Raw genomic sequence first — 25,472 nt, forward strand, 5'->3', positions numbered from 1 at the left:
CTCACACAAGACAGTACCTCAGTGTTACCTGTATCAAGAGGTCTTAAACAACTGCAGTACATCTCTTTCTGCTCTCGGCCCCTACTGCTACCTTTCCACTAAAGGTATGCTTCCAGAATCACTAGTGCTTCCTTAATGTCACAGTCTTCAAAGCACCTACATAATACATCTCTAACATCTATTTTCAGTTGCATAGCATACACAAGTCCAAAGTCATTAAGCCAATATACAACTTAGCCACTGCATTTCATTTTCAGCTTTCATGATGAAACATGTGGCAAAAGGGAGGATTGCCAGTGAAAAATTACCAAGCATCAAAAAGAACCTATCTGCACAATTAAACTTCTACATCTTCAAATTCTAATGTCTGGCAACATTCCCATTACAAACTTCCTTCTAGAAATGGCTTCTGTTTCTAGTGGAAGCTCTTGAGACCTCTCCGAAGTCTCTTGGCTCTGAAGAAGACATCAAGCACCTCAGCAGACATCACACAGGAGTTACTCCGTGTTCCAGTTCCCAGCAGTGTAACAAGACAGAGAGCTGCTGCTACACATCTCAGTAAAGGGGACAGGTCAATCCAATAACAGTTAAGATTCTACAGCATTGAAGTCCCAACAATCAGCATGCTTTCCCCTTCCCCAGTTACTTCTCTATTAAAGCAAACTCTCAGAATACTGCCTGGGTTCTCCATTTCACATATCCCCTGTGGGTGTTTATCTTCTACTTGATTTTACATTAGTGCAATTATTTATAATTACTGTAAATAATTCAAATGCAATTATATTAATTGTATGATTCCAGAGTATAATACATAATGAGAGAATACATACCATAAAGAATAGCAATTAATCACTAAGAGTTCACAAAAAAAACCAACACCAACCTTCTGGTGCTAGCATCAAAATGTAAGCTTCCACACCAGTACAAAAGAGAGAAGTTACATTTTTTATATGACTATGGATCTGCTGCCTTTGTTGTCTTCAGCTACAAACACAACCATACTTTTTTTGACAGTAGCACAATTTACAAACCATCTTTCACTCCAACTGCCTGTAATCTTGGCAATTTTCACCTGAGCTGGAGAGCTGCATCTGCTCCTAACCCAGTTCAGCTTGTCTGCAATCACCTGTGTGCTAGCTTGATCATATAAGCAATCAAATGCTATGCAAGTGCCAATGTCATCATGCAAACATAAAGTCTATCTATTTATACAGAATAAATTGAGTGCATGTTTCTTGAAATCCTTTCTGATCATCCTCTTTTTGTTTGCAAAAACCAGGAAGCATTTTTAGCTGCCTTTCAGCAGCAGTTATGGGTAGGTACAAACATCATATGCACATATTGGAATGAGGGGAGAAAGAGAGGCCGCCTACACATGCATGAAAGAATGGACTATTGCTGCAAGACCATGAGGTCTGAAAAGAGGAAGTGGTTCTACGTAAGTTTACAAAACACCTCCCACACCATTAATGTGCAGGAAAGAGAAAGACAAAAGTCCTTATCCCCAGACAATACAATCAGTCTTTCAGATGTGAGTGGGCAACTGGTGGAGGGGTTGGATCTGCAGTCCTTGTGGGGCCAGTTAAGAGCCAACAGAACACAACAGTCAGATGAGGCTGTGGGTTGGCTGCTAAAATTGCACCTCCTCCTTTTACTTTTTTTAATTGTTGAGAAAATGTCTTCTCTGTGAAGGAAGAAATGAGCTGGACGTGTGGGTTGATTTCTTTTTCAGTGAGGCCAAGGGGCGACCCTGCTTTTCCCTTTCTGCATTCCCCAGGAGAAGCACAGTTCTATAGCCAATTTTCTGCAGCACTGACGCAGTATTTTACATTTCCAGTTTGATCTCTGTGTCCCTTTCTCCCTTTGTTCCAGGAGGTCTGTGTTTGCCCACCAATGACACTTTCAGCACTGCCTAGCCAGCGGCTCATTAACACAGCAGCCATTACACTTCACTTGAAATATTTTCACCACCATCAAACACAGCACGGCTGGGTGCACACATGTACTGGACGAAAACAGCATTGGTTTATTGACGGTGAAAAAATGAAGAAATTAAATAAAATAAAACCTTCATCAAGTGTCTGTTTTGTTTTACTGATCTCTTACAATTGTTCTTCCACTCAGTTCTGTTTTTCTAATAGCAAGGAGCTGGGAAGGACGTGTGCATGAAGATACTGCCAGAGGAAAGATCTGCACAGAACTTTATTCCATTAATATGAAGTATTTTTTGATAAATGAAAGTCATGTGCTTGGATTTAGCAAGAAAATGACAGAGATGTCTCGGTTAACATGTGGAGGTCATCACTATAAACTCTTTTAGACCACATTTTCACCAAGATGGGGAACTAAAATTTAATCTGTACTCAATTTCCCTAGATCAAAGAGACATTTTCTCTTTTCAAGGAGTTTTTGCCAGGCAGCTATAAAGCAATAAGTATTCTGGAGAGTGCTAACCAAACACGAGTATTTGTTGTTAAAATTAAAAGCAGCCTCATTGGGCTTTAGAACCTTTTATTTGATTTACACTGCCAAACATTACTGTGGCACTTCATGTAGAGTGAAGTCTAACAAGTAGTTAACACCTAAAATTTTGTTCCATATTTCCAGTTTCCTATAATGCAGAAATAAGGTAAGCATTCTCGATCTTTTAAAACTCATCTCTATCCCTTGCTCAGGTGGCACAGTCTTCTGGCACAGATGGAGGCCCAAATTTTGCAGGCTTGACCTGTAGCCCTACAACACAAGGTTAACTTGCAATGGACTCTGCACTGAGTCAAGTCCACACAAGAATTCACTGTAGTGGGAAAGCAAAGGCAAAAAAGCCTGTAGCTAGATTTCTTGAAAAGACAAAATATCTTTACTAAGGCCCATCCTTGGTGTTGATGAATCCTGAACACAAGGCTAGGACTCCATAAGTAAACACTCAGAAGACACAGTGATGCTGATTCCAGCACAATCAGCTCTTCCAGAGATGGAAAGGAGGCTCTCAGGAAATCTGTAACTTAATGGAGATGTCAACTGGGTTTTAAGTAAACCACACATCCTTTTGAAGGAGGAATGCTACAGTTTTTAGCAAAAAGAGAATGGTGGCAAATTAACTCTTGTTTTCTATTTGGAAGACTTTGAAAATTACTCACCCTGCCGTCACACCAAAAGAATTATATCAAACAACTTCCACAAATAATTCTTTAAGATTTTCAAGGTCTACCATGTTTTGAATAGGAAGCTTTAATAACAACTCCTATGTTCAGATGACTCACACCAGGTTTTACCATTTTTATTTCTGCTGGCTAAGTCAGTTCCTAAATACTGCATTCTGAGTAAGACTCAACTAAACAAATCTTCTGAAATATTAATTTAGAATAAATTACTTCTGCAGTCAGCCCTGCCATGAAGCTCATTCACCAAAATAACCACAGAAATTGAGTCATAGAAGAGACAGAATATAAATTTAATTGGGGAAAATATGAGCAAGAAGCTATTGAATTATCACATTTAAGATGTAAAGACAGAAATAAATAACTGAAAATATCCAACCTTAGTATATATAAAGAGAGCAAGGTATCTAATTTCAACAAATGAAGTAACAAAATATTTCAATACGTTTGTTCTAAGCCAGGAGAAAGAGACCCAGCAATTGTCATTTTGGATAACCATAGCATGGAAAACCAATCTTAAAGATAATATTTCCACCTTTCAAAGACTGAAACTGGGAGTGTATCTCTCTTCAGCTAAACCATCTCAATAACCACGAACACAGCACAATTAAGAAGCAATCTGAAGTTAGATGCTTACAGCAATGTTTTGATGGTCTTAAAGTTTATAATAAATGTTTTTGCTTTATGCTGTTTTTTTTTTCCTTTGACAGCTATTCCATACACTGACAATCCTTTCTAAGTATAATTTAGCAATGACTCAACAGTATTTCACCCGTGAGCATCAGACAAGTTTCCTGTCCAATTAAGACTTCTGCTCAGTTTCTTACTGTGAAAATGACTGCAGCTTTATTTTCAATCCACTTTATGTTTTCCTTAGCTATATAGGACTCCTCAAAAAAAACGCCAAGTCAAAGCAGTCCATCATTTCCATCATTTATCAGCAGTCCTGGTCAACTGGGGAGGTCTCCAATGACAGGAGACTTGCTAATGCGATACCTATCTACAAGAAGGATGGTAAGAAGGATCCATTGAACTACAGGTCTGTCAGCCTGACCTCAATATCAAGAAAAGTCCTAGAGCAGAGCAAGTGTGGGACAACTAAGGGATCATGTCCAGCCAGCATTAAGTTTACGAAGGGCAAGTCCTGCTTGGCCACCTTGATCTCCTTCTATGACCAGGTGAGCTGACTTGTAAAAGAGGGAAAGGCTGTGGATGTAGTCTACCTAGACTTTAGGAAAGCCTTTAACTCTGTCTTCCACAGTATTCATCTGAGGAAGCTTGGCAGTCCATGGCTTAGACAGATAGATTCTTTGCGAGGTACAAAACTGGTTGGATGGCCAGGTCCAGAGAGTGGTGGTGAATAGAGTTAAATCCAGCTGATGATCGGTCATGAGAAAAATGATGGACATAACTTCCAACTTACTGGAAAGAGTCCCATCGGTATCACAGTACTAGTCCAGTAGCTTTCTACCTTTGCAAGTGTTGGCTATTTTGCAGCTGGAAAAAGAGGCATTTATTTCAAGAATACACAATTGCAGAATAGTACAGCGTCAACAGAGAGGAAAAAAAAAAAAGGGCTCTGTACTTTTCTGAGTTGTTTTTGGTTTCTTTTTCTCATACCATTACTGCTTTTCTTAAACTGTAATCTGGTCTTCTTGTGGCTGCTCACTCTGTGAGACCACTGTTGGTACGATCAGTACATCCCATAGCTCTCTCTTCCAGACACCTAAAAGCTTTACCCTCAGGGCAGCTGATCTGCGTTCATAAGGACGGAATTAGCACCAGCAAAACAGCATGCTGCTGTAGAAGAAGAAATAACCCAGCACTAAATAGCCCTAAATCCAGTGAGAGTCACTCATTAACCCCAGAGACCCCTTTCACTGGGTCTCCTTTCTAACACTCAAACACAAATCTCAGTATATCTGCCAAGTGGAACTGAAAATAGTTACAGCTGCTTTGGTTATGTGGACATTTTGTTCAGTTCTGTTCTGCGGTGTACTGACTCTCCATATTCCCCAAGGACTGAGTGGAGATTAAAGCATGGATCTAAGACGGAAATACAGAGAATTAAGATGATGGCAGTAAAACACATTAGGGAACAGGGCTAAAGTCAGAAGACACACCAGAAAGTTTTAGGGGGAACCAGGACAGGTTTAAGCCCTGTAAGGCAAAAGAGAAAAGTAATCAGAGTTCTGCAGGTATAGAGAAACTAAAACAGACTGGGACGAAGCAGAACATGTCAAACATTAAAAAAAATAAAGGAACAGCAGACTTCAATTTATCTCCTTTTTTGAAAATAAAGGCACAAACAATGAGAATTTTTTTTTATTATTATTCTAGCAGAAGAGGGGAAAGAAGCAAAACACCAAATTATCACTGAAAGCATACAGTCACTAAAAGACATTTTTGGTAGTTGACAGTTCACATTGACAAAAATAGGAAAAATCAAGTATTAATAACTCACACCTTCAGGATCAGGCTTGGGAGGATGCAAACAAACCAATACTTGCACCACAGCAGCAATGCACAAACTTTCACTGTGACACACACCACCTGTAATGCTGAGCACGCTAGGACTTGTGCTTAACTTGAGAGAAAGAGGAAACAAGATGAGAACTATTCAGCCAACTTCAATCTGGGGACTACCAAGTTCCATTTCCCAAGTAGCATTTAAGTGAAGATTAGGTTTAGTTAGAACTGTTAAGACAATGTGATGTGCCCAGAAAAGAAAAAAAAAAAAAAAAAAGCATTTCGTAAAGTGAACACTGACTTTGACTGCTTTGACTATTTAAAATCCTGTTTTGAATTTACTGCAGCTAACTCTGTTGCAGTTGGACATCTCTGCCCCAGAATGCCCCTAACTTTGGTTGTTCTTCCCTGACTCAGAGAACTCCCAGATGCACACACTACAGGAACTTGTCTGCCCAGCACTGCGGAAATCCCAGGTAGAGCCAGAGGCAGGTGGGCACCCAGAGATCAGTGTCCAGCTCCACAGTCCTTCCAGTGCCCAGACACTGTACCCTCACTGAATTCTGCATTAATTAAATGAAAAGCAACACCTCTCACTTATCCCATAAGAACAGTTATACATACTAAGTGATTCAAAGAGAGCCAGGATAACAGGGAAGAATAATGTTGGCATGCCATTTCAGAAGTCAGAAGATACAACAGGAAAACACCAGTTACAGCTTCTAGTCTATACTGTCTGTAAGTAAAAGGCACAGATGTTTCCACATTAAGAGAGAGGTTACTCAACCTGATCCTGAGCCAGCAAGCCATGCAGATACTGGTGGAGATGCAGTACCCATCTCTGCAACTCAGTAAAATCTAAACAAAACCTTCATTGTTAAGGTACAGTTAAGACCGTGGGTTAAACAGGACTTCTGGAGATTTAAAAAAAAAAATTAAAAATTGCTAAAAAGCTTAGTTGGAAACTCATGGGTAGGAAAACTGTACAAAATAGAAAAAACCTCAAAGCACAAACAGACTTCAGAAAGAGAACTTAAGAAAAATAAAAGCAGAAGAGTAGAACTGTTCAGTATTAGCGAAAAGAACAAAGAAAAGAAAAATTGGGGTCAACAACACAGTGAGAACAGATTAAAAACAACCTTGCTATGTCTTCAAAACTAAACAGGTATTAATTTTGACCATTAACAGAACAGTTAATTTATGATAATCGTGGGATCAAAAGCAGAACAGGCGGTGAAAATGAGAGCGTGGAAACTACCTTGCTTGAGGTAGTAGCCAAATGATAATGTGTTAACATCAAGTTCCACTACAACACATTGCAAGTTATTAATTAAACTTAAGATGATGGCAATCCACTTGAAAAGCAAAATAAAAGTACAAAGCGAGGAATATGGAAGAAGTACATACTCTCAGAAGTATAAAGGCACGTAAAGAGATCACAAATGTAATGAAACTAGAAATTGGGATGGAATAGTGTCAAAGAACAAATTATTAATTTAACAAATCAAAACAATGAGGTTCTGGCACAACCTTCAAAGGATTGGTAGGAACCAGGGAAGGAATTGAAAGGCTTAAGAAGTTCACAGAAGGAAGGCATGACAAATCCCACCAACAATATTCATTCATCTGAAGTCCCTTACTCCTCAGGATCTGCTTATTGCGACTCTGGGAAAGACAACAATAACAAAGAACCAAAACATCAAACCTCTGAGGAGGCAGTCAGAGCAGTGCAGTTGTGCCAGAAAATGAGGAGACAGTTGTACTTGACACTGTTCCTCAACACATGCTGGTGCAGTGGAAGGGCTAGCAAATAACAACATACCATTTCTACATCAAGAATAAGCCTGATCCAGTACTTGTCTTATAAGAATTAAGAGAAGAAAAGCAAAGACTAGCCAGACTTGCATCCAATTTCTGCAGCTTCTATTGCCAATGACAACTCCATGGACTATTTTTGTTCCTGCAATGCACTGTACTGTCTCTGGTTTTAGAAGACACACAACCAAAAGACAGAGGAGCAGCTCAAGCATAACATCAGTGTAACTTCTGTTCAATGTTTGCTGCTGGTTAAATATGCAGAGAGACAATATGTGGTGGTTGACAACTATGCATTTATGAAGTTGAGTATTTGTGGGAGAGATGACATACTGGTATGTACATATTCTATTCTATATTCTATTTACAGTCAAGCATTTTAGGGCAAGAGGGGCTTCAGGTGATTACCACATTGCATTGCCTGCATCACAGTGACTCAGAGTGGTCCAGCTGCTACAACATAAAATGCTCCCTACAAGCCCTGATAAGACTGGTTACCTGAACAACACATTCTCCTGTCTGGAAAGCCTGGCTCAGAGCTGGTGGCTCCACTGCTCAGCTACATTGGCTGCAACATCTACCCAACATACTTGGTCTTCCATGGGGCTGTTATGCCCCGATCCTCACAGAAACATGGCACTTACCTGTGGGCAGTCCTTTTCCCCTCAGCCTCTCCCGAATTGCCTGGCTCCTGTCTGGCTGCAATTTTTTATCTCCATTGCAAGAAAGCTGATCCATCTGCAAAACAGGCAGCAGCACAAAGTCAGGAACAAGCCAGCTGGATTCAGTATGACTGTACCTCAGGATATGCATTTGAGACCACTATGGCCATCACTGGCTGGCCAAGCCAGATCAGCCCCTCACATTGGCCTCAGATGCCCTTTTCACACCTGCTTACAAGAACAAGATGAGCAGAAAAGGAGAACATTTGCTAAGCAAAAAGGGGCATTAAGAATCTAAAGGCGAATGGCTCATTCTTCTCCCTGGTCATTTCTATAGCTTGTGGCCTGATTTAAAGTTTGGTTCTTTATTTTAATAGCTTCAGTGACTAAGGCCTTGCAGGTCTTCCTTTTATTCCAACCCAGAACAGACCAACTTAGCAACCTGGCTCATGAAATCAGATACTGTGATGAAGAGCACCAGCCTGACAGACATAACTTCACAGTCCAGGCAGTGCTTTGTGGAGCTCAGGCTCAGTGCTGCTTCTAGAGGCCAGTCATCAACAGCTTCTGCTGACTATTACACAAACACAGAGACCTATCACCTCATGCAGAAACTTCCAAACTAAATGTGCAAAGAATCTATGTAATCATTAAATAACAATGGACGTTTTATAATGAGAGTACCCTGAGATCAAATACCTTTTTTGTAATCACAGTACTGTACATCTACACACTTGTTTTTTACATTTACATAACCCCTCTGAGATAGAAGTGTTCCAAGAGGATAAAACAGAATAAAACCAATACCATAATGGCATATAATTCCAGTAAAAACATACTGCTTGGCATTTGTTGGAATTACAAACAGAGCACAAAGAAAAGTAAGTACTGAGAAAAGAACAATCTTAGTGATACTGACAACACAAAACCTTTGGTTGTTTTCAGAGCCTGAAATTATGTGGCTATTCTGTAACCATGCTGTGGTGGTTCAGATGAAGGGAGATGCCCCTGTCAAGAACAGTAACTTTGCAGGACGGCTACATGCAGCGCGTTTCACTTCTTAAAACAGCTCAACGCATTGGTCATCATTTGACAATAAATTCCCCTACAATCATCGTATCCCAGGGGTGAGGAGACATGCAAGAGAATTGGCACACCGATGACTCGGTCCTTCTCCCCATTAATCAGTGCCCCTCCAAAAGTCAAGCATACATTTAAAAAAGAAAATTCACAGTGATCATTTTAGCAGCATTTTAAATAGTGACAGGTCTAATGCTTGCCCTAGACTACGTATTTCTCTACTTTTCTTCCAATGAGGACAATCATTTCAGAAAAGTATCTTTCTCAGAAACAGCAGCTGTGAATCTATATTCCAGAAGGAACTGTTGATTGCACAAACTGCTAAGTGGAGAAAGAAACAATTCCCTCCTGGGATTTCAGAATTTTTCTCCTTTCAGCATTCCCTCTTATCAGAATTGCAGCATGGTAAAACAAGAGGAAGAATGACCGCAGAGTGACTCTGATTTAGCATCGTTTCTCTCTTCCTGCCCACCTCCCTTAATCCTCAAATGCTTATGAAGACTTACCCCAGACAGGCTTCCCAAGACCAGTCTTACTAACTGCTTCACATATGAAAAAGATGGGGCACAGTTACTGTTCCTGACGTGAGCACTGCAGGCATCCAGAACGGTCCGTACAGATACTCGGGCATAAATGACGTCTTCACACATACCAAGGAGGATGCTGTTGAGATGATCTCCAAGCTTGATAGGCTAGTGACAAACAGAAATGGATGGGAGGAGAGAATTAGTTTCAACATCAACTTGTAGCACACACACAAACAAAAGACATTCAACATGATAAAAGGACTATTCATGAGATTTACTGCCTACATAAAGTGAATGCCAACGTGAAAGTCACCATCCAGGTTTGGAGTAAGTTAATTGTTTTTGTTGTTTTTCAACATTCTGCCAGTAACAATCATAAAAACTAAATCCTCACTGCAATACTTTTTTAACCCTCTGTCCACCGCTCTACTGTTCTGCAATTCTACATTTCAATATTCTGTGCCAGCTGTACTAGCATTTCTAAAGTCCAGGGACACCACAAAAATCATGAACAAAATAAGGGCTAAAGCAGCAACAACGCTGGTGAAGGAAGCAAAACTCTGCAGTTTCAGGACAGTGTCCACAAGGCTGAGAACAATCTAGGTTTAATTCTTCTCTGTGTGCAGTTAATCCAGCAGTGCCAGTGCAATATGATTCCACAGGGTATGCAACAGTCAGTGTTAACACCTCTTCTCAAATGCCACAAGCACTTGGAGACTTCAGCTTTCTGATCTGCAACTGTCCCAGATGGGGTGGTCATCTCGCAGGCACAGGCTCTCTCATCTGCTTTTTGACAAAAAGCATTTGGAGATAGCTCCTGCCTCAAGATATTCTCTGGTACTGCTTTGCTTAATACTGTCCCTTTCATCTACTACAGGACAGGACAATAAAGAAATGTGAGAGCTCTCTAAGAGAGCAGTGGGGTTTAGGGGACAGACATGGCAAATACTACAAAGAATTATCACTACAACAACTACAGCTCTGAATTCTCTGACTTCTGCACTCAGACAGAGACTTCCAAATCAATAGAACTAAGAACCCAACTTCCACTCTGTTACAGAAAAACATTAGACATTGAGCACTTAAACTGCCAGACAGCCTTTCAAATTTCCTTCCTTACCCTTACACATAACACCCATAAATGGGACCAAACCAAAACATGAAACAGAAATACCTTAACTCCCTGAGCTGCACAACACTGTCAAATCCCTCAATAGCAAATCTGCTATTACGTGCTCTCTCTGTGCAGTTCACCTGATTTTCACCCTTTATGACGCTGACTGCTGACAGCTCAGCTGGAGTGGGAGGCAGCATGCAGGCAGCAGATGAATTACATGTTCCAGACTTCTTCCAAAAATGAGTGGTGGGTGTGGAAAATGACTTCTTGAGAAATAAGATTTGGCTCTAAGCAGTCTGCATCTACAATGGCTGACAAGTCAGTAGCAAGAGTTACTCCCTATTCCAAACAACATATATCCTTTCTTGGCCATTGTGTAATGTAGCTGCATATGCTGAGTCCACACTCACCAAAGTAACAGCAGCAGAGATCACAAGTTGCTTTACTGTGGGTAAAGCCAGGTTACTTATACATTTGTTTTCATACATAAGCCTGAACCAAAACAAATTATTTTCTCCTCTGTCAGCAGCACCGATTACAGCCTTTCAGCCTGTGAAACTAAAGGATAGACCAACCTAAATATATCTTCACAGAAACAAACACAAACGTGGTATCAGCACCTTCTTTCTGTGTGCTAACTACAACACCCTCACACAACACAGGAAATACAGAAGTATTTCAGAAGTATACAAGTACAGAAAATAATTCATACTCTTTGGTGTCCCACGAGGACAGCCCACCATGTTCATTCACATGCAGCAGTGGTCACAGTCTGAGACCGTGGTATTGAACAAAACCAAATGAAACTTACTTGGCTTTGAGGAACTTCATGGTCAGCTCCCCAGAAGAGCGTCATACCAAGAGAATAAATATGGACCTGTGGTAAGACAAAAGACATTTGTCAACTCAGGAGAGTTGAACTGGAAATATAAAGCATCTTAAAGCAGAGCAAAGAACTCAGTGTCATTTTGTACATACACTTTCTTGGCAGTTAAGCTTAGCTGACTGTCAGATTTTTCTTCCCCTTTTCCATGAGGGCTGGAGAAGCAAAATCTACTGCAACAAAATGGATGCATCTCATCAGTGTCTCCATCCAATTTGTTCAGCTTTAAACTTTCCTCTCACACTGAAGGCTGAAGCCCGTGTAATCCATGCCAGCAGCCTCAGATTGGGCAAAGACTGCAAGGTGGTACCCAAGGCACCGTAATGCTTTGGTTTGAAGGCATGGCAGGCCTCAACAAGACAGCCAGCTGCTACTGTCAAGGGATGGATAGGACTGAGATAGAGGAGAAAACGCAAGGAATGCAAGAGCATCAAAGTATAAAGCTGTCAACCTAATCTATCATTGATATTGTAAGATACAAATGTGTTAATCACTGTATCTATAAACTAACAGCTAATATCAACAGCAGTGATATTAACATACGACTTTAACATATTAAGCTCATCTTTGTAATACAGCTTTCAAATACTGCAGATTTAAGACCACAAATACACACAGTCCCTATAGGTCACTGTGTCATTTATGACACAGATAAGTAACTACTGGAAAAAACAAGTTTCCTGGACTGCAAGGAACTTACACTACTGATGACTCTTGCTATCAGATTGATTGCAGTACCTGTGCAACTTTAAATAATTGTACAGACAATGAACAGCAATTATGAGGAGAGCTATAAATTAAGAATAAGTCATTGAAGGAAGTCTCTTCACCAATTAAAAGCAACACATCTCACTTAAGTCCTAAACACATACATCGAGAAGCTCTGTCCAGGCCTAGGAACTTCATATGAAGTTTCATAAAGTCACAACTGAATGGACAAAGGCAATAGACAGACTTTTTTGCAACCTGTGAAATGGTCACTTTCTTCATCCCATTCTAAGCCTGTAGAACTGGTGGAAATTGCACAACTAGAAGTAGCTGAAGGTTGGACATGAGGATTGATCTCTGCACTGGGAAGTCTCTTCATGTATAGGTAACAAAATGCATTATCAAAGACTCAGAAGAAGGATATAGAAATGATTTCCTGCTCAAAAGGCAGTACAGCATAACTGTCACCACTGCACTGCATAGATATGTAGCCCCACATATCTACATACACATATATGAGGCATGTTCAGATTTCTCTTGTAAAACAGGAAATGTTTCTTTATAATATACTCCAAAGAGCAATACACAGCTTTGAGACAGGGTAAGGAAGTAATTACTAAATATAAGTAGAAGCAACATCGTACTAAAAATTGCTCTCTTAAATTCAATGTGTTTTATTCATATAACATTGGAAATCAGTGTACTCAGGGAAGCTCCAATCCTAGACTTCTGTCACTTCAATCCTACAGAGCGGTCTCTCTCCAGTTACTTGCAAGCTACTACTACATATAAAACAAAAATGTATCTACTACATACCACCTAGGAATGCATGGTTTCAGTTTTAAGTAATGTCTCACACATTAAATCCAGTAACTCTCTCCTATTTCATACACCCTAACTTCAAAACTAGATGAATAAACACACTGCTGCCAGACTGGTGTTTGGCATGTCCCTTAACAGCCATAGCTTAGGTGAGATAGTCAGGGGTACGTGGGGGGAAAGAAAATCCCACAGCAGTCTGTTCACAGGGACATCACTGACTGAGCTTTGTGCAGCACAGCATCAGGCTCCTTACATGAGATAACACAGGCATGAAAAAGGAGGCAAAATCCATCTATGAAAAAACGTGCTGCAAATAAATAAATAAAACAATAACTAGAAAAACCACCATGAATTCATGAATTCTACTAATCTCTAATAATCAGTAAACAAGAGGTGATTTTGCTCAGTAATACTGTACAAGCACGGATATTGAAAATACTCTGTTTCTCCATGAGAAATAAGCTTTGACTGAAGATGAACCTCTTAGAAACGCACCTCTTAGAAATTAAAGCAGTCATTCGAAAAAATTTACTTCATCTTTGTTTTACAATAATTCCAATAATTTACACAATCTAGAAACCAATGCCAAATTCACTTCAGAAAATCATCTTTCACTATAACTTCAGCTATATTGTATCGCAGTTGCATCAAATTTGTTTTATATTCAATTTGATTGAGTGTCCTAGATTAATCTGAAGGGTATTCACTGCCTGACCACCGCGTTGTCTGATAGTTAGCAATGCATATAACGTTCCATTGTGCTAGCAGGTGAGATCACAGCTGCTGAGCTGAAAGCTATCCTGTCACTGTCTGGTCAGAGAGCAGAAGAAATAAGAAAACACAAAGCCCAACTTCCAGACCAGACCTATTTCAGAACAAGATGCAAAGAGGAAAGCACTCAGATTTCCATTAAATGAGTTTAGCAAACCACAGAAGTAGAAAAAAAAGTTTAAATATGTTTGAAGCTAACGCAAAGCAAGACCTAAGAACCATGAAGTCAACTCATCTGGAGAAAAATAAACACTGTACACTCCAACACATAGTTTAATACTGATGTAAAGGAAAACAACTAGTAAAAAAAAAGCATACACAAGTAAGCTATTCAACTTCCCTGATGCCTTCAAACAATGCCATAATATTACAAGGGTGTTCATACAAAACACTGGGAAGAAATGAAAAGATTATTATTTACAGTTCTGCTTTTATGCCAGGAGAAAAACTCGCTTAGTTTGGCCAGGTTATTCTCCAAGTGAGGAGTTTTGCCACTGTTTCACCATTATTAGAGTGCTTTACCAGTATAACTTTGCAGAAAAGTTTTTGTGCCAAATTCATTTCTCTTCCCTATTTGAGGAAGTTTTCTTCTTTCACATAAGCAAGCAAATACATCCAAAAGGATGGGTATTGTGGAAGAACTACACACAAACACACTATCCTGTGCAGTTCCCACCTCAGGGTTTACAGACCAGCCATCAGTCACTCCTGTCCTTGGCGTGCTATCCAATGTAACTTTAACACAGTACTACTGCATACTGTTGCCACCATGAAAACATGGTATCCTTAATTCTAACGCAAAGGGGTAGAAAATCAACAGAAGACTCTACCGCATTTGACTACAGGATGAGTAAAATAACATCTAACAACTTAGACTGCGGCTGTCCTTAGCTGCACCCAGCCCCAAATGCTGCACTGGGAGCACCACTCTGTGATTCATCTGACAAGTGTTAAATGAGAACAAGAACGGCAGCAGCAACACTTTTCTCAAATGCTTTTATATCAGAGCACGGTATCCCAACAGTTCATTTTTTACCCTTCTCCCCACGGTGTGGACAAAACCTGCAGAAATTTAGTAGAGTTCATGAATCAAGCTAGTTCCTCCTACACCCAAAGTCTGAAGCTTCAACCACAAAGCAAAGGGTTTTGTTTAGCTAATATGTGACTGTGAGTAATTTGGTTATGTAAAGCCAAAGCTTATACATTTCCACACACAGTTGTTTCTCAATGGAAACATCATCACAATAGCTGCAGCCTGGAGTCTCATTTCCAGCAAGCAAAGCTGTGTTGCTGTCATGAAATAAACTCACACCGCCGTAACCAGAGATTAATCAGCACTGTGTGTGTGCAGAATGCCAGTGTTTGGTCACTGCTTATTGATTTGCTCTGTGTCCATGTTTACAACCCTCAGAGGTACTTCTGGTGATTTCTACCCTAAAGATTAAGAAACAGCACAAACATGGCTTTTAATATTAAATGTTCTGAATGAATACTGGCATGAAACAAAGAATGCCATCAGTTCTGAAGTTCACAAATGTGCCATTTAGAAACTTGTTTCTGATGTTTTTAAAGGCCTGTTTTGGATATTAATCTCCCAGCTTACACTAGAGGCAAAGTTACTGTCTTCAACAATATTGTCTCTCCTGAAACAAGATAAACAATTCCAATGCTATGACTGCAGAACTTGGCAGCTGTATTCTACTTTACTGAATCTGATCCTGGCATTCATTTCAGTGTTATTTTTACTTTTCTTTTAAAACTTTCAACATAGGTTTCTAGCTGCCTGGTTTTGTCATAGATCAAGTAATATACATTATATGCCATTATATTTTACTATGCTGCAGAGAAAAGAACTTGTAACTGAGAACACAGTGATTTTCACCTGATATAGTTGTGTAAAAAAAAAAAAGAAAGCAACTACATACAAGATTTAGGGGACAGAAGAAGTAGCATACACCATGTATTCTACAGACAGAAACATGTTTTGATAACCCTTATGCATACAACAGCAATTAATGCCAACACCAGCTCCCTTGGATGTAAGAGCAGAGCGCTGTTCTTTCTGGAGAAATGTTGTCAAACTTCATGCTTGTTCCCAGCTTAAAACAATGCTAGCTTTGGCTCCTATCCTTCCCTTAGGATTACTGATCTTGAGAAGCCAAGGAGATGGGAAGAGAGCTCAGCTTCCTTTTACTCCTACCTCTAAATATCTTTGACAAGAACAAAGCAGAGCATTACCATTTGCAACAAATGACCGTTAGGCAAACATCTGAGAAGGTATAGTCACCATGACTATTTGTATCAATGACTGGAGCAGATTTCATACACAAACACTACCTACCTGATCATCAGCCCTTGGGGAAGAGAAGAAAAGGAAGATGGAAAGGAACAATTCTACACACAACTGATGAGTATTTTTAATAACTAAAATAAAATTTCTGAGATGAGCAAGAATATCTGATTTTTTTGAAGTCTTGGCATGCTTGAGTAATTGTTTTGCTTACCTCTTACATGCTGTTTGCCTTTGAAAGGAATTTTTGATGTTACTTTTAGAAAAACAAGGTGAAATGTTGTTTCCCGTTAGCTAGATGGGCAGTGTAGGAATCACATAGCCACTGCTCAAGCATGGCTGTTAGTAGAACACACGTGCAGATCTGCACACAGACACTTCTTCCTACAAGCACAATATAGCCACAATCTCTACCCCACTTACATGCACAAAAAAAAAAAGCAGAAGGGTCCCGCCCCTCTCCCAGAAGAAATCAATGAAGCACACAAATTAAGAATTCTGCAGACAGAAAGGTCCATTTAAAGAAAGCCCTCTGCAGTGGAAGAGGCACGGTACCTTCTCAACATCTGAGAGAGATGACAGGGACTGGTTCTGTAGAACCTCTGGTGCTGTGAATGCCCGCAGGTCTTGGTGGGAAACATTGTCATCAGTAAATGATACACTGCCGGATGGAAGCAAGAGGAGAGACCACGGAGAAATGATGAATCCCAGGGCAGCAGGATCAGCTGTGTTTGAAAGAAGGAAAAAAAAAAAATCTGCAGATTAACATACAATTGCTTTGTGTCATTTCTCGACGTAACTTTATTTGCTCAAACACATATTCAATATCAATATACTTCCCTTTTCACCTATGGTGCTTCATAACCACTATAGTAGTCCTTCCCTCCCAACTCCTCCCCCACCCCCCTTCAGTTTTACCTAAAACTAAAAAACGTCAGTTTTATCTAGTTCAAGCAAGAAATAATTTCACTGTTGAAAAGAAATAAAATCCTAGTCAGCAGTGGAAGAAGGCAAAGAACAAACCTGAACCCTTCTCTAGGATTCTCCTTCCAAACTTTAGTGTGAAACAGCAAAACAAGCACTGAAATCAGAGAACCAAACTGGCTAATAAAACTTTCCTTTTCCACTTTTCTTAAGTTGAAACTCTGTTTTCTACATCTCAAAGAAAAACAGCTCCATTTCACCAAAGGAGGCACAAGCTTTTGTGTCAGTAAAAATAAAACGTGAACTCATTACTTTTCCAGAGGCACTAAGACAGATGCTCTGTTTTCTACTACATGATTTACCAAAGAGCTGAGGAAACATTTAAAGGATTTAAAGGTCTTTCTCCTCTACGTCATAAGCACCAACAACAGAATGATCGTTTCCCTCTTCATCATCACCACAAACAACATTTTCCACTCTCCTATCAGTTTAGGATGTTCCTGCAGTGCTGGTGCCCAGGCTCTGTAACTATCTTGTAATCTAGAATATTTCTAATCTCCTAGCAAATGTATAGAATTACTGCATACAGGTATCAGATGTAAAAGGATCTACTGAGTAATTCCTTCCATTTCTTCAACTCCCCTTCCTCTCAAAGCAGCTAAGAAACTGCTTCCAGGCTTTCCTCATTCTATGATGTGGGAAGCAGGACTGTGTAATTAACTGCTGAGTACAATTATCCAGAAAAACATTCCCATATGCAAACTCACGAAAGCTCAGCAAGTATCCCTTCCTATCAGTGCATGCAGAGGAATTCATTCAGTAGGGAAGCCAACATATACACTGTTGTCAAAACCTAAGCACAAGTTTCCCTTGAAAGGAAAGAGAGACCATTAAGGTCAGAAATCATTCTAAAATGGGCAGATCCTACAGACTGCTTCCATTCATTATTTCAAGTTTAAGCTCCCTTGAACCTGTAAAAACTTGCACTTCTCACTTCAAAATGCTTCTTCTTCATCAGCTTTTTCTTTTTTCCTGAGAGTTTTTGAAGTTTACAATTAAACAGAGAAGTTCACATTCAACAATAATTTAAACAAACAAACAAAAACACTCAAGTGGTAAGTCAAAGCCAAAAAAAGCATATATATATATATATATATATATATTTACAGACACACACTGTATATAAAAATATTTTTAAAAGTTTGTTATGGTTTTCCTAATTCATTTTAAAATGCCAGTGTGTTATGCTGCTAGCCAGTATGAAAAGCTCCAGACTCACAGCACAGAAATGCTTTTCTCCTGCTCTTCGTGACACACAAGGGTGGCTCAATCTTGTTGCCTCAAGGAAGCGCATTTTGCGGCTCTTGCTTTGTCCTCTGGATCCCAAACATATCAGTAATTACTGCAGTAGGCACCTCTGATCATGGTGGCTAAATCAATTCAAGCTCTTGTACAGAATTGCTGAGCTCCCCATAGAGATCAGCACAGTTTGTCACAAACAACAAAACCCACACGAATGCTCCAAGCAAACGCACCCTAAAACCATACAAAATCCAAATACAGAACTCTACATGATGAGCTCCCTCTTCTCGTAAAGAAGATAGAATATATACAACAACATCAAATAAACTCGGGCAAGAGAAGAAAATGTAAACTTCATGCAGACATTAATAACCAATGCTTAGACTGCAATATATGCTTCCACTGCTTCCCCAAGGCAATCCAACTGATCCCTGGCTACAAAATGATTTAAGCCTAGCATCATTTGCAATGGCCAAGACAAAACATCTGCTTGATACAGAAGTAAAAATAATCAATTTTGTCCAAGGTGATGGCTTTACTGCAATGTATAACAAGACACATCGCAAGAATTAAGTAAGACCATCTCTTCATTCACCTTCCCTTAGTATGACAAGCTTCCAAAGTTGGAGTTCAGTCTCACAATATGAGGCCTTTTCTGATACTTAAAATTACAAACAAGATGAGCTGAAGAAAACTCACTGAGCAATTACCTGAAACACCAGATATGGCAAAAGTAAAAACAAGTCACTACAGCCAACTGATTTAGACAACAACGCTATCTGCCTCTCCCAGCCCCAAAGACATTTTGCACTATAACTGTAACCCCACTTCCTCCAAAACAAACAGAACAACTGTTATTCACTACTGTGGCAGTACACGGAGATGCTAAACTGAAGAAATAGAGATGAAGAGACCCCTCCCGTTAGGCATTACATTATTAGGTATTACGTTATATAGCAAAACACTTATAGAAAGAAAACTTCAGCTGGCCATCAGCCTCCCAAAGTAGCACTGCAACTAGCTACTGGATTTTGACCAGCTGTGTGTTCACTGATACAAAAATAAACACTGCAAAATATTTTAAGGTTACTGCTTAAAAGCTCCAACTTGAATAAAGATGAGGCTTTATCTTTAATGATTTGTACCGTGAAGACTTTAAATAACTCTGAACTCTTTATATTCTGAAGCGTACCACAGAAACCAGAGATTATGAGAATGGAAATGTGATTTGGTTTCAACAATAGTAAAAACCAACTCATTTAGCCTTAAGTCTTGCAAATATTGGTTTACTTCGAACTCATGCTTTTGTCCCCTGTAGATGGAAAGGTTGGATTTACTGATCCATGTAAAATGCCTCCATCTACATTCTACAGTCTGCATGATTTGAAGCTATGGACAGTGAATGTGGTTAAGAGTAGAAAAGGGGTTGATTTTGCCAAGATTCTTTTGTTGGCACTTTCTTGGCTTCATCTTTTAGCACCTTTTAAACCAATATATTGGACCAGAATGCCTACATCATAATCTTCAACCTAAGTTTAGAAAGGATGAGAATAAAAGAATTAATTCTCCGTTTCCTTCCTTGAGGCAACCATAACAAACCAAAGCTATGCAAATTTATCCTAAGAATAATATTTTCAAGTAACTCTATTCTTCCATCTCACTGTCTGTGCCATGGAAAAAATCATAGAATCGTTTGAGTTGGAAAGGACCCTTAAAGGCCATCCAGTACAACTCCCCTACAATGAACAGGGACACCCACAGCTACCTCAGGTGCTCATCTCTTCTTTTAGTCTTTCAGAAGAATTTTTGAGAGTGGTAAGGGAAACTTATTGCTCAGAATTAAGGAGAAAACAACAAAAAGAGAAGTTTTCAGAAGCACTGGAATTCAGGGTACAACTCCTGGTCAGTTGTATGTCCAGGAAACTTTCAGCTGTGCTGGAGATGCCAGGTCTCTGAGTTAACTCTGGAAGTATGCAGCATGGTAACAAAACCCTTGTGAGAGCACAGCTTATCATCAATGCCAAGACACAAATAAACAGTGTGGTCTTACTTAAAAGCAGAGACTGAACTGGTTTTGAGTGCCATAAAAACTGAAAGACCGTTCAGCTAAATAGCATCTGCCAAACAAATTGAAGACTTTGAAAACAGTCTTTTAAACGGTTTAGCAGCACACAAGGAGCCAAAGCAAAAGAACCCAAACAATATTATAAGAGAAAGTTCAGGCAGTAGTTCAAAATTGATCAATGTTGCAATATCGATGGCTGGTAATTCTGAATTCCTAAGCTATTTAAATGATTCAAAGTCCGTTAATTGTGTTTTCTCTCAACTTTTTCTCCCTTAGGCTGTAGCCATTAACAAAACTGGTAAGAAATGACATACATAAAGTAGAAAAAACAATCTACTCAAATCTGCCAGCAACGGGTGGCTGGAAATTGCGGATTTTTCCCCCTCTTACTGTATTCTCCCTCTAATCAACAAGAACCACCCATTCCACCTCCTCTTCCCCAGCCAATCAGCTCCAATTACCAGGACTCACCACAGTTTCCACCAACATCTTTCACTTTGGCTCTCTGCCCTTCATTACACTCACCCAAGCTAAGTGCATGCAACTGGGTGACTCGACAAGGTTTACAGGTACTCAAACAAAACATCACTGTCTTTCCTCACATGCACTTTCAGATGGTATAATTTTTCTTTAGAGAAACAATCTTCCATTTACATTTTTGTAAAGTGACTGTATTTACCCAGCCAGCTCTCCTATTAGGAGAACTGTTTTCTCCCATTCTCTTCCTCCTGTACTGAGCACACTGTTTGATTTGAACCACATGGTGTAACTACTTCCAGAACTCATAAAGCATGCTAGCACAGGAGTGGCTGAAGCAACAAAATCTTTCCCGCTTTCAAGCTCTGATAAGCTTTCCCCATTTTAACCTATTTAACGAGAAGAAACCCTGGTTTATTACTGAGTGCCAAGAGCACAGCATGCTCCTTACGCCTATGTGCTCACAGCCGAGATACTGCACTTCAAAGACTTCTTCCTCTGCCTTCACGCAGTGCTGAATACAAGATTCAGCATGTCTGACACAGCTGATTCACCCTCTGAACAACAAAATAGTTAGTGAAGATAATTAAACAGATGTAAGAGAAGGGCAGGTCTGGTATCAGCCTTTTCAAATCACTAGATTCATTTAAACTTCACAACTGCAATCAGGAGCACTGGATTGTCTTTCTCCTCCATTTAACAGCTTATAACTTGCTGACACGACAGCTACCAGCCTTGATCTTCTACACCAGTTATTACCAACTGAGCATTTCCATCCTATCTTTCACTGCTTATAATGATTGAAATCAATTTGTGAAGTATTTTAATGGGCTCAACAACTGTTAGAATTGTAAATACAAATGAGAATAAAAATAAGCACGTTTATTGATCAATCACTGAATTAGATATGGTGTAACTTGTGATTAACAAAGGAAGATGTGGAATTTTATTATGTACTTGTATTTGGTGCTTTGATGGATAAGTAGACAGACTCACTAAGACACGCAACACTTACAAGTCAAGTCATTACATCTGTAACAGAAGCTTGTCTCAGACATTTTTCCCTAATTTCCTGAAACCAATTTTAAGTAAGAAACAAACTGAAGGAGGCTTTCTCACTTGGTCTGATAGCAAGAATTCTCAACTTCAAACAAGCAGAGAAGGCTATCAAAATTTGACCAGGATTTCACAAATATGTAAGTGGTCTCTTGGGCTGGTCGTTCCTCTATGTATGTATGGCTGCTAGGCTGATGTGGGGAAGCTGCAAATAGACAACAGTGTAAGCCATGATAATTTCCAATGCCATTTAATCCTAATTTCAAATTGGTTAGGCTGTAATTCTGAATTCTTTTGGCTTTTTTTTTTTCCCTGGGGGGAGGGGGGCTGGTTGGTTTTTTTTTTTTTCCTGTTGTTTTATTTTGCTTTTTAAACTGAGGAAACTTGATATAGGAAATGCTCACCAAGCTTAGATTTTGTTACAGAATAAGATGTTGAGGGAATCCAGAGCAATACAAAGAGCGAGAGAGGAGCATCACATCTCTGAGACTGACGAGAGCCAAATGTGGCAAATGTACCTCAGCCAGGAGTGGCTGTACAGGTTTGAACAACTCTGGAAATATGACCTCTGCCACTGAGGCAACTCTGTCAAGCTGTATGTTATGACTGACAATTAACTGTGACAAAGAGGACTTCCCTAGGATCCCCTGTACACTACAGGTTCTCTATGCAAGGCAAATGAAATTGAGACAGACAAGAAAGCTCATGGGAACCTCTGCATTCTTTATTCCAGCAGCTTTGCAACGCATCCTTACAAGCCAGCACAGAAACTGATATTCAAGATGACCAAAAAAGATGTCTAGATTTTTTTCCTTAGAGAAGCCAAATCTTCATTAAAGACTGGTTATCTGCATCTTGCTGGGAGGAATTAAACTGCCTTTGTCAACCACTGTTACACTGTAAAGCTCTTTCATTTGGGTGTCTTTTAAACTACACTTTACCACAGGGCTATATTCCAGGTTAATTAATAGCATGCGACTGAAAACAGTTTGCTGAACTAGCAGAACAGCTCAGTAAAACACCCTCATATCCAAAAAGAGACAGATTCTTCTGGCACTGATTTTATCTAAAGTTGTGTTTTGGTATTCACTGATAGGAAGTGAGACCAGAAACGGCTGCCATCTCAGCCAGTCTTGACTGGCAGACACTGCCCTACCTTAAAAGCATACAGCAGAAGTCCTGGGGCAGCTTTGCTTTCTGTGCTCTCATGTTTCTACATTGTTCCTCTGAAGGAGGGCTGCTCTGTGTTCTCACTCTCAACTTGCTGGCAGTCTTCACTGTAATTATAACTCTTTTCTGCACTGCTAAGAAAGGGCGAGCTCCTGTTACCAGTGAAGACTTCACTCTTGTAAAACATTCACTCCAGTCTACAATTTTCAAGCAGTTTCACTGTTATGTACTTAGGGTACAGGCTTCCTTCAGGTTGAAGTGTCCAGCTCTGTAATCATTCAAGATACCCCTTAAGTGAAGTTATATGTAGTCCTTCACGCTCACTGTCTTAAAATAAGTAAATAAATATTTCTCCAATTCTCTTTTAGAGACATCAAAGAAAGAAAGAGACAGGAAAGAAGATGACAGCTTCCTCTTCTTGCAATACAAGGAGCAGAGAGAGTTGGTCAAATAAAGTGAACGTTCCTAACAGGGAATATTCTCACCCCATGTGGACTGCTGCAAGCACAGGGATGAAATTCAATTTGTACACAATACCTATAATTACCCATAATTTACATTAAAAAAAAAACTTCAGAAAAGCTGGTAACATTTCCTGATCAAAAAATTAAGACAATCTTGATCAAAAATCAAATATTTCATGAAAGTTTCTGCCCACATCTGTCTTCTTTTGATTTTTGTGAACCATCCAGCAGAGATCATGTCTAAAGGTAGTGCCATATATGAGACAGATCTGGTGTTTGAAAAGACACTCTGTTTGTCTAAAGTATATCTTAAAAACAAAGCACACACACACAACAAACAAACAAAAAAACACCAAAAAAACCCTGCAATGTTTAATCTTGCTGGAACCATAAGCAAAATCCATACAAAAAATACAACAGAATTTTCTCTCAGTAATGAAAACATGCCCCTTGCATAGTAATAAGGCAAAATGATGACAATAACAGACGTTTTCAAAGTGAGAGCTTCTGATTTTTCCTGAGTAAACTTGTATAAGCACACATATGCATGCCTAGATACAGGCAGATGATATATCCACGTGAAATTTCTCAAATGATGGACATACAATGGAAACGTAGCTTCTAACCAAGCCCAGATTAAAGGTGACACCAATGTCCAAAACTTGACATCAGTTCTTATTGTTATTTAAAAAAAAAAGTGTGAGGGGATATGCAGAGGGACAACGGGGAGAAGAGAACAGGCTGAACAGTGTGCAGGTTACAAAATAGAAGGAAAACATGAGGGAAAAGGAGGGAGAAGGACACCAGACTTAGATCTAATGCTAGGACAGACAATTACTAGCAGCACTGCAGATAAGATCCTCAGCTTACAGTCTTCTTTGGGGTTTGTGGGGAGAGATTTACTGACACCACTTGAAAATACAACAGGCAATCTCATACCTGTCAGTACCTAGAAATGTATTGATAAGCGCACTCTAGGCAGTGATTGCCAACCTTACGATCAAGTTTTTTCAATGGCTCGCTTTTGCCTCACTCAGGACTGAACCACTTTAGAGCAGCCTAAGCACGACTGCACTATACTGTACTATACTTGATTTTGTGACCCCTTCAATATCAAATTGCTCCAATGACATCAGCCACATTTAACACTTTGTCTATGTTTCCATCTCCTTTCTAAACGCCTACAATAATGCAGAGAGTACGTAGTGACTTCCTACCAAAGTGAAGTTGCCACCATGCAAAACCCAACTTGTCTTATGTCCCAACAGAACACGATGAAATGGTTAGAAACAGTTGCTGAACTGAGGCACAGCTCACCTGAAAAGCAGTTTACTGAGGAGTGGGTTACAATATGTGTTTACAGATGATGAGGAATAGGGGAGTACTTAACAGGAAAACATAAGCAAGATGTTTCCAGTTCTGCATATATCCCTCGTTGAAAATGCTTACCCTTTCTGAAGAGCTCTTGAAGGCTCTCTGCGCTTTGATTCAAAATAGCCCATATCTCTTCTTCTTGCAGTGGCCCTCCCCGAACCTCCAGAGCCTCAGCCAGTGACACATGCATGTTATCTGCAAAATGAGACACAGTCGAGTTAAGAATACACAGCAGTGACTTTCTGCAAGTCCTCTGATATTAAGAGAATTCAACAGGCATAGATAATATAAAATATTCACCATGAGGATAAAAAGAAAACAACACAAAATTGACCACC

At 39.6% G+C, this 25,472-nt stretch overlaps 1 protein-coding gene across 8 annotated transcripts in view; it reads right to left on the minus strand.

Moving 5' to 3' along the window:
* Positions 1–25,472, minus strand: part of PTPN13 (protein tyrosine phosphatase, non-receptor type 13) — a 105,838-nt gene that overhangs the window by 59,248 nt on the left and 21,118 nt on the right. For all 8 annotated transcript variants that reach the window (XM_040700220.2, XM_040700215.2, XM_040700218.2 and 5 more), the window contains exons 2-6: positions 25,210–25,329; positions 16,858–17,027; positions 11,640–11,705; positions 9,691–9,876; positions 8,087–8,180 (exon numbers count right to left, since the gene is read on the minus strand). In XM_040700220.2, coding sequence (XP_040556154.1) covers positions 8,087–8,180; positions 9,691–9,876; positions 11,640–11,705; positions 16,858–17,027; positions 25,210–25,324 — 631 coding nt within the window. In that variant the 5' untranslated portion in view covers positions 25,325–25,329. The remainder of the gene's footprint in view (positions 1–8,086; positions 8,181–9,690; positions 9,877–11,639; positions 11,706–16,857; positions 17,028–25,209; positions 25,330–25,472) is intronic.

This window comes from Gallus gallus, chromosome 4 (assembly GCF_016699485.2).
Source record: "Gallus gallus isolate bGalGal1 chromosome 4, bGalGal1.mat.broiler.GRCg7b, whole genome shotgun sequence".
NCBI classification, from domain to species: domain Eukaryota; kingdom Metazoa; phylum Chordata; class Aves; order Galliformes; family Phasianidae; genus Gallus; species Gallus gallus.